We start from the raw sequence: 10,908 nt of genomic DNA on the forward strand, positions 1-10,908 counted from the left end.
AAAGTTGACAAAAAATCTACTTCTAAGATTGTTCAACATGCAGCAAAACTTATAATTAGGAATGAACTGCATTCCTGAAACAGTGAAGTTCCACCATTCCACAAATGTCCACTATCATCTTGGAAGTATCTGGCTCTAGACCATTTGCTAAACGGCTCAGCTCTGACATTCGTTTCTGGAATGTACTTGGTCTTCATCCACGGGTGTCTTGGGTGCTTCTTTGTGTTCCATGTGCAGCTAATGGTAGCTAGCTGCTTAGCTACTCTCTAGTTGATTTGGTTTCGTCTGTTGTAGTTGTTACATGTGGATTTACTGCACATTTGCATTAACACATTGTGTCCAGTGTGGTCACAATGTGGTGCCTGACATTTTCCTGAGGTGGTTTGGCCATTTCGTGCACAATTTGCTTACATTCTGGTCACCCAAAACACATTTTAGCACCACAACATTAGACAGGTTGTTTTCTGTCTTAATGTTGTCTTCAAATGGGGTCTTGTATAAACAGTGCCCTGTTGTGGTATTACCACTCTCACAAGGGGAAATTTGCAATAACATCGGAGCTCAGAAGCTAATATTTGCTGACATTCAGAATGGTGTATTTAAATGCTAAATTAATATATTGTAATCACTGGAATTTTATATTTTTTCTTAAATATAAGAAAGACATGTTTGTAAATGTAGCGACTGTTATACATGTCCCAATTTCCCTGATGACTTGTTGCATACACTTCTGCACATAAGTAAAAGTTTTTATCAACATTCCGCTTCATGACACTTTCAGGAGGACAACGACAACATCATCTTTAAGAATGAGATCACATCTGCTGACCCAGATGAAATCATCTCCAGGCAGCATGACGTTGAGATCGCCTTTTCCTGCGTCTATCCAAAGCGAGCCAACCTGACCCTGGGGTTCAGACACAAAAACCCATACGTCTTCACGGAGGAAGGCTTTGGTGCTTTCACTTTTCAGTTTGAGTTCTTTGAGAGCCAGCGCTTTAGGAAACAAGTGGACGCCAGCACCTACCCAGTGGAGGTGTACCTGAAGCAGATGATCTTCATGCAGATTGAGGGGACCAACAGTAACAACACAGAGCTGTTTGTGGAGTCCTGCAAGGCGACTCCCTACGACGACCCCAACTCCCGCATCAGCTACACAATCATCGAAAATGGGTACTCAATGAAAAGGCTTCTGTGTGGTAGTTGATAGTTATGATAAATGTTGAGTTTTTGTATTTCTAAACCATTTAACTGCTCTGTCACAGGTGTGTGAAGGACAAAACTGTGCAAATCTACCCCAGCTCCAAGTCTCAGTTCAGATTTGGAATGGAGGCTTTTGAGTTCATCGGCGCTCATGAGGAGGTAAACCTTTTACTGTTACTTTTAATTCTCTACTTTTGTAGAAATGAATAATTCACAAGATAAACTCATTCATCTTGTAGATCCAAACCACTCTTCATGACTTTCCCTACTTGTGCAGGTCTACATCACATGCTCCGTCATCCTGTGTGAGAGGGGCGACTCTAGAACCCGGTGCTCTAAGGGATGCATCAGATCCAACTCAGGGATGCATCGCGGCAAAAGGGAAGCTGCAGCTGAGACCAGAAGCCACTCCATTTCCCAGGGACCTTTGCACCTGGTTAAGACTTCTGACAGCCAATGTGAGTCCTTCAATCAGACTAGATTAATTAAAAAACATAGTGCAACTTTGATTTTATTTTTTCACAGGTTTTTTTGGGTTTTTTTACTTTCTTAAATGTCGTCTTCCACCACTTGCTTAGTTTATCTAATAAACTGACTCATATACACATGCAGGACAGAGCGGTTCCTTCATTTTGTAGAACAGTGTTTCATCTGTGTGCCGTTTGAGCAGCAGAGGGATGATCCTGTTTGTCTTTTTTCCTTCATTTCAGCATCTGGCCTGAGCATGAATCTGGGCATGAACCTCGTCTTTATTGTCGGCTGCCTCCTGGTATGTGCAGGGGTGATCTACCGAGCAAAGAGGCCCAGAGCTAAATACCAGGCCCTGCCCACCTCTGAGGAGGACTAAAAGTCAAATTAGTTTAAAGACGACGAAGAGAGGTTTTGTCTGTTTTGTATCTGAACGGGTGTTTTAAACTAAAATGTTTTGAGGTCATTTTTCTTGGTGTGTTGTCTGAAAATGAGAAGGTATGAATATAAGAATTTAGAGACTTTAAACTGTTACTTGCAGAGATGTTAAGGAAACATTGCAGACTTTATATATATAGAAAGAACAGAACCTGAAGTGGTTCTGAGGTGATGGTGTAAAGGAGGTCACAGCAGATACTGAAAACAAGGGTTCACTTACTTTTTTACATTATTGGGTTCTCTTTGTCTTCTTTTAGGATTTGTATGAAAATCTGTTGGTGTTTTGAGTCATTTTTATGCAGAAACTTTTGAATTTTGCTTTTTGTTTTGTACCATAAACTGATCAGTACAGATGGTGATGGTGTAAATGGACAAAGGGCAAATATGTCTGTCCAATAAAATACCTCATTGTGCATTGCTGTGTTGTGTGAGTTGTTTAAATCTAAGGAATTAGTGGTTGGTTGGTTTATATTGGCCTGCATGTTTACATGCCTTTAAATGTTATGTGTGTGGCCTCCCTTTTTGTTGCCAGTTTTGAGCCTCGCGGTAACACCCCAAAATAAGTAATCACAACAGAACTTGTGGTTCTGCCCAATGTGGAGAATCAAATCTGTTGGAAATATAAGAGAAGAAGAAGTTGTTTCAACTTTGTAATTATTCAATAGTGGCAAATGACCAAGATGGATTTCAGATCTGACAACTATATTAAAAACACTTTTAATGTCACAATAGTCATTTTTAAGAGGTAATTTGTGTTAAATGAAAGAAAAACTGGATGGAAGGACTGGACTGGATTGAACACATGTGTTTGTTGTTTTGTTTATCCAAGCACATAACTCACATAACAATCTGCTTAGATGGAGGAACAACACTGAATGTTTCCCGTAACAAGGCTCAGCTGAAAGAAAAATAAGGTCAAACTAATTAAGCATCACGTGTATGTTCTTGGCACAAGATCCACTTAGTTGTTCTGAGACAAGTTGCAAAGTCAGAAAACAAAACCAAATAATTTAATAAGCTGATTTGTTTGTGCTTTGTTTTTTTATTCATTAATGAACAAAACAATGTGATGCTCAGACAAGTCACACTAACCTCAGCCCTAACAATAAATTATTGCTGTGATGTGTTTCAGTAAACCCACGGTTGAACAGAAGAATTGGTTCATGTTAAAAGAGCAAGAGGATTATTATGGTTTGGCTGCACTCCAATGTAACTGGGTACACTTCCTTGTACATGTATTTGTTTTTATTTTTATGCCAAGGAGAAGATTGCAGAATTTGCCAGTGATGGGATCATGACTAAGCCTAAGGCCAAGTGACAGATTTCAATCAGCCACACCTATCTGCATGAAAATCTTTGGTGCTTTCATTTAGACCCCGATTTCAAAAGCTAGTTTTCTCATTTTTTATCACCTTTTCCTTTTGACCACTTCCCACTGCTGCACTTTAGGATAGCTAGCAGTGATACTCATTCAAGCTCTTCTCATTCTTGTCTTTGTATGGAGCTCTACAGGACAAAACACACAATTCCAGGCCAGAGACACTAATAATGGAGACATGGACACACAGCAGTTGACATGCTATAGCAGCACACAACTGCAGTCGTAATAGAAAAGAAATTAGATAAGCAATTAGAGGACAGGAGCTGTGTGCTCATGTTTTCTGTTTTGTGCCAACATTTTCACATACAAATACAATTTACAGCATAAAAAATGAGTTTTGATACCCATTATATTGTGATTTTTTTTTGTTTTCAAGTGGTCATAGAGTGACATTACTCACTTGCTTCACTGAAATTGTCTTATTTTTTTGATTGAATGAATGCATCTAATTTTATTGTCAACAATATCTTCTATCTAACTGACAACTTATTTTATGGACATTTATAGAAGATGTGGTGGTAGCTGCGTGAAGCTCAGTAAATGTTTAGTGAAAGTGAAAGCATTCAAAGCTGTCACTACTTCATTGCAGGCCATTGTCTTCAAACAATAGTTGCACTTGTTCTTAGAAGTTGACATGAAGCTTCATACCTAGAACAACAGAGATCACATACTTGAATGGAGCTTGAAGAGTGAGGAGTGTCCACTGTGGTCTTTAATATTACAAGCCAGTAAAACTCGTTTTTCTTTATGAGATTATTGTTCCAGTAATTGAGGTAGGTGACGTTTTTATTTCCTTGTAGCAGATTATTTAAGATGCACCGCTCATGCTGAGGATGGAGCACTCGTCAGGATGGCTTCTCTCACGCTGCTGCTGCATCTGCTGCTCATGGTCACAGCTGCATCTGCATGGTCCATTGCCTACAGGTTCTTTGGTGGATCTGTGAACTTCACACCGAAAGGAAGAAATTCAGACGGAACCTATGAGGTAAATTAAACCCTCTCCTACATCCTGTTTTATTTTAATAAATTAATAATTTTATTTTTAATTTGACGATTGAGTTTAGTTCAACAACCATGCTAAATGTTCCGCTTCTACCTAACGGTGACATCTGATCACTGCTACATGCTGATAAATATAAAAGAATCATCACCTGTCACTTTCTTCAGAGTTTATCTTTTGATTCTTTTCAGCTGGAACTTCGTGACAAGCAAACTACGTACTACTGCAGACCGAATTACTACACTTGCCTAAGTGGTAACTGTGGGACCCAGATCCAGACAACCAATGAGGTCGTTGCCAGGAACTCCTATGGTTTGAACTGGTGCCAGTATGAGGTGACGACAAAAAGAAAACTCCCTAGCAACCTCCCCTTCGAGATCAGGTGAAGAAGCAAAAAACACCAGAATGAACACAAACTGTATTTACATTAAAATAACTTTTTACTTTCCATTTAACATACAATTGAAAATAGAGCTGCTTATTTTTTCTCCAAACAGATACCCTACTTATTTAAATCTCAACTTAGGAGATGGTTACTGGATATCAAACATCAGAAGCTCTAGGTCTTCCTGGAGAATGATGGCACATGTGGACCTGGGAACCCGATCTGACACCGGTGAATCAAACAGATCTCCCATCATTACCATGCTGCCCCTCCTCAGGTAATTAACTCTATATTTCTTTTTATTATTATTATTATTTTTCCAAAGCTCTGCTTCTTATTAGATCAAATAAACATGCATCTTTTTCTACCTTGATGTGATTGACGCATCTTAATGTTGTATTCTGCATTGCCAAAGACATTCCTCTGCTGTAGGGAACATAAAAGTTGTATTCCATGGGTTATTGTTTAAGACACTGATTAGTTCTGATTCAGCTGACTCTCATGTTACAGAGTCCCAAGGAACTGCCCTCGATCATACAATCTGACAGCGTTTGACCCTGATGGTGACCATGTGAGATGCAGAACATCATCCAGCTCAAATCCATATGAGTGTGGTCTGTGTGGCCCCACCAGCGGTTTCTCTATAGACCAGGTAAGAATCCATGAAGCAAATGTATTTTCAACATTGAATTAATACAGTGAAGAAAACAATAGTAAATGGTCTTAATCATGCTCCATGTCATTTTGTAAGTGGTTAAATCATATCAAAGCAGTGTTTGTGTTATAACCTACTCATAAACCCAGGTAATCCAACAGATCCCAAGTAACAGATCTGTTACTCAACAAACAACCAGTTTGTAGAGGTGTGAAGTTAATCTGTAGCATCCCGGTTCATTAGCATGCGATGTAACAGGGGTGAACGTGGTGTAAGATCATACATAACTTCACTGCACTTGCTTTTCACTGTCTACATTAACATGGACGATATTTCTGCAACCCAGAATAAATCACTGAGTTGATCAGAGACTACATTGTTTCTTGTCAGACTTCCTGCTCCCTTACATACACCTTCGGCGGTCGATATGGATACCATCCCATTGAGCTTGTGGTGGAGGACTTCCCCAACAGACCGATCACTCTGTCTTACTCTGATGGATCCTACACGTTCAAACAACCCCTTTCAGGAGGAAGGCATAAACGTCAAGTTGTATTTCCCACCACAACAGCTCCAACAACAACAACCACGACTGCTCCAACAACAACAACAACAACTGCTCCAACAACAACAACCACAACAGCTCCAACAACAACAACCACAACAGCTCCAACAACAACAACCACAACTGCTCCAACAACAACAACCACAACAGCTCCAACAACAACAACCACGACTGCTCCAACAACAACAACCACAACAATCACTACGACTACTCCAACAACAACAACAACAACTGCTCCAACAACAACAACCACAACTGCTCCAACAACAACCACCACGACTACTCCAACAACAACAACTGCTCCAACAACAACAACCACAACTGCCCCAACAACAACCACGACTTCTCCAACAACAACAACCACAACTGCTCCAACAACCACCACAACTACTCCAACAACAACAACCACAACTGCTCCAACAACAACCACCACGACTGCTCCAACAACAACAACCACAACTTCTCCAACAACAACAACCACAACCACAACTGCTCCAACAACAACAACCACGACTGCTCCAACAACAACAACCACAACTGCTCCAACAACAACAACCACGACTGCTCCAACAACAACCACCACGACTGCTCCAACAACAATAACCACGACTGCTCCAACAACAACAACCACAATTTCTCCAACAACAACCACCACGACTGCTCCAACAACAACCACAGCATTACGAACAACAATTGCTCCACTCAGCAAGATTCCTCTGCAATTTACTGTTCATGGTATGTCAACAATTTTATTCTAATTCTTATTTAAGTATTAATGCTTTATCAGTTTCTCAAGTATATTTTTCTCTTCTCGTCTGACTTTTAGTGGACTACCACAGCGCCCCTTCATGTCTCGATGGTGATTACTTTCCCATTTTCTTGTCACCAACTCCGGCGAATGGAGTAAATCTTCCAGCATTTGTCAACCAGACCCTCGAAATTAGAGTCAGATCCACAGCACAGTTCACCACGTAAGGAGGTTTTAGACTAAAATGATTGTCTTTATTGTGTTAATATACTGTACACACATTGTCCTCCTTTTGGGCCTTATTTTGCAATAACAACGTTAATTGTCAACAATGCAAATATTGCTTCTCTTGTAGGATTTATGACCTGATTGTGACAGGACCAAGGGGCATTTCAAAGGAGAAAGTCTCCACAGATGTATATACAATAAAATGGACGCCAACTGACCAGGAGCTGAACGATCACTTTCCAATTTGTTTCGTGTCTGAAGCAAGAGACAGGTGAGTTGTAATGACTGTAATGAACTATACTTTAAAAACTTAAAATCCATATTTTATTACCTTCCTGGTAAAATTGTTCTTCTCATCCTTGTCTTTGTCAAGATACAACCGAGTCTATCAGTCAGAGCTGCGCTGTGTGACCGCTGATGTTGGACACCACGGTTAGTTGGGTCAAAATTTCGTGTTTTAACATTTCTGATTCATCACAGTATCAAATCACTTTTACATGTCTTCCACCGTTTAGACAGCACTGTAACGTGTAATGAAACAACGATAACCGTGGAAGTGGAGAAGTCCTACGTCATCAGACGCAACTTGGAGAACCTGCATCTGAATGACTTCAAAGATCCTTCCTGCAACCTGTCAACTCACTCCAATGAGACCCACCTGGTGGCTGTCATGTCACTGAACACCTGTGGGACTCGTGTTGAGGTACAGTTCAGATCACAGTAGTAGTTCCAGGCCTTTGATCACTGCCCACATTTAAGAAATAAAACTGCTGTCATATCATCACCTGAAAATTGTCATGATTTGGTGATTAGTTTTTACTTGGTGTTCTGTTTCCTCTTGTATTTTGTTAAGTTCTTGATTTCCTGTCTTGTGTTACTCCCTGTGTTTTCCCTTTGATTTGTTCATTGATTTCTCGTTGTGTGCACCGCCTTGACTTGTTTCACCTGTGTCTCGTCACCCCTCTGTCCCTTATGTGTATATATAGCCCTGTCGTTCCCTTTGTTCTCTGTCATGTCGTACTAGTCACTTGTCTCGTCGTTTGTCTCATAGTTTTGTTTTGTCACGTTTTAGTTCTCAAGTCTTGGTTCTTATAACTCATCATAGATTTGTCTTGTCATGTTCATGGGTTGTGTTTCATAGAAGATTTTGTTTTGCCAAGTTTGGATTACCTGCTGTGTCAGCAGCGCCTTAAGTTTCGTCTATTTTTGTTCACTAAATATCTTTTACCTACTCCTTTGCTTCTCTGTTCTGCATTTAGGTCCTACCCCCATTATCTCGCACCACCCTTAACAAAAATTTTATGAAACAAGATAACAAACAAATGTTTCCCAAAAGATCCCACATTTCTTGCCAAACATTTCAGTTTGAGAAGCGAATAAATGCATGTAGTGGTAAGCAACAATTTATTTATTTATTTTGCCGCCCTCTTTTTGTTTTTGGAAAACTGGCAAAAATAATCTACTCCTAAGATTGTTCAACATGCAGCAAAACTTATAATTAGGAATGAACTGCATTCCAGAAACAGTGAAGTCCCACAATTCCACAAATTTCCACTGTCATCTTGAAGTATCTGGTTCTCCAACATTTGCTGATGCATGAACTGATGCATCATAAAAGGATCAGTTGTGATATTAGTACTTGGTCTTCACCAGCTAATGGTAGCTAGCTGTTTAGCTACTCTCTGGTTGATTTGGTTAAGTCACACACAATTGCGTATTTCGGTTGTTGTAGTTGTTATATGTAGATTTACTGCACAGATGCATTAGCACTTGTGTCCAGAGTGGTCACAATGCGTCCCTGACATTTTCCTCCGGTGGTTTGGCCATTTCGTGCACAATTTGTTTGCATTCTGGTCACCCAAATTTTAGCACCACAACATTAGACAGTCTGTTTTCTGTCTTAATGTTGTCTTCAAATGGGGTCTTGTATAAACATTGCCCTGTTGTGGTATTACCGCTCTCACAAAGGGAAGTTTGTAAAAACATCGGAGCTCAGAAGTTAATATTTGCTGACATTCAGAATGGTGTATTTGAATGCTAAGTTAATATATTGTAATTACTGGAATTTTATATTGTTTCTTAAATATACGAAAGACATGTTTGTAAATGTAACGACTGTTAAACATGTCCCAATTTCTCTGCTAACTTGTTGCATACACTCCTGCACATAAGTAAAAGTTTTTTATCAACTTTCTGCTTCATGACACTTTCAGGAGGACGACGACAACATCATCTTTAAGAATGAGATCACATCTGCTGACCCAGATGAAATCATCTCCAGGCAACATGATGTTGAGATCGCCTTTTCCTGCGTCTATCCAAAGCGAGCCAACCTAACCCTGGGGTTCAGACACAAAAACCCATACGCCTTCACAGAGAAGGGCTTTGGTGCTTTCACCTTTCAGTTTGAGTTCTTTGAGAGCCAGCTCTTTAGGAAACAAGTGGACGCCAGCACCTACCCAGTGGAGGTGTACCTGAAGCAGATGATCTTCATGCAGATTGAGGCGACCACCAACATCCCCAACACAGAGCTGTTTGTGGACTCCTGCAAGGCGACTCCCTACGACGACCCCAACTCCCGCATCAGCTACACCATCATTGAAAATGGGTACTCAATGAAAAGGCTTCTGTGTGGTAGTTGATAGTTATGATAAATGTTGAGTTTTTGTATTTCTAAACCATTTAACTGCTCTATCACAGGTGTGTGAAGGACAAAACTGTGCAAATCTACCCCAGCTCCAAGTCTCAGTTCAGATTTGGAATGGAGGCTTTTGAGTTCATCGGCGCTCATGAGGAGGTAAACCTTTTACTGTTACTTTTAATCCTCTATTTTTGTAGAAATTAATAATTCGCGAGATAAACTCATTCATCCTGTAGATTATCCAAACCACTCTTCATGACTTTCCCTACTTGCAGGTCTACATCACATGCTCCGTTCTCCTGTGTGAGATTGGCAACTCTGGAACCCGGTGCTCTAAGGGATGCATCAGATCCAACTCAGGGATGCATCGCGGCAAAAGAGAAGCTGCAGCTGAGACCAGAAGCCACTCCATTTCCCAGGGACCTTTGCACCTGGTTAAGACTTCTGACAGCCAATGTGAGTCCTTCAATCAGACTAGATTAATTAAAAAACACAGTGCAACTTTCTTAAATGTCGTCTTCCACCACTTCATCTGTGTGCCGTTTAAGCAGCAGAGGGATGATCCTGTTTGTCTTTTTTCCTTCATTTCAGCATCTGGCCTGAGCATGAATCTGGGCGTGAACCTCGTCTTTATTGTCGGCTGCCTCCTGGTATGTGCAGGAGTGATCTACCGAGCAAAGAGGCCCAGAGCTAAATACCAGGCCTTGCCCACCTCTGAGGAGGACTAAAAGTCAAATTAGTTTAAAGACGACGAAGAGAGGTTTTGTCTGTTTTGTATCTGAATGGTGTTTTAAACTAAAATGTTTTGAGGTCATTTTTCTTGGTGTGTTGTCTGAAAATGAGAAGGTATGAATATAAGAATTTAGAGACTTTAAACTGTTACTTGCAGAGATGTTAAGGAAACATTGCAGACTTTATATATATATATATATATATATATATATATAGAAAGAACAGAACCAGAAGTGGTTCTGAGGTGATGGTGTAAAGGAGGTCACAGCAGATAGTAAAAACAAGGGTTCACTTACTTTTTTACATTATTGGGTTCTCTTTGTCTTCTTTTAGGATTTGTATGAAAATCAGTTGATGTTTTGAATCATTTTTTATGCAAAAAATTTTGAAGGACACAATCAGACTGCGCTAAAATTGTGGATTATTTGAAAGGTGTCAAAAGGTAAATTAAAAGAATTACTGCA

The 10,908-nt window shown here is 40.1% G+C and overlaps 1 protein-coding gene across 1 annotated transcript; it reads left to right on the top strand.

Moving 5' to 3' along the window:
* Positions 1-6,565: 6,565 nt before the first annotated feature.
* On the top strand, positions 6,566-10,583 carry LOC311486070 (CUB and zona pellucida-like domain-containing protein 1). The gene is made up of 9 exons (XM_084541828.1): positions 6,566-6,830; positions 6,922-7,066; positions 7,199-7,342; positions 7,445-7,503; positions 7,587-7,774; positions 9,285-9,679; positions 9,772-9,868; positions 9,988-10,168; positions 10,304-10,583. Exons 5-9 carry the CDS (start codon positions 7,742-7,744, stop codon positions 10,438-10,440), a joined length of 843 nt encoding a protein of 280 aa, XP_084397954.1. The 5' UTR covers positions 6,566-6,830; positions 6,922-7,066; positions 7,199-7,342; positions 7,445-7,503; positions 7,587-7,741; the 3' UTR covers positions 10,441-10,583.
* The last annotated feature ends 325 nt before the right edge of the window (positions 10,584-10,908 follow it).

This window comes from Chelon labrosus (genome assembly GCF_963514085.1).
Source record: "Chelon labrosus genome assembly, chromosome: 3".
NCBI lineage: Eukaryota > Metazoa > Chordata > Actinopteri > Mugiliformes > Mugilidae > Chelon > Chelon labrosus.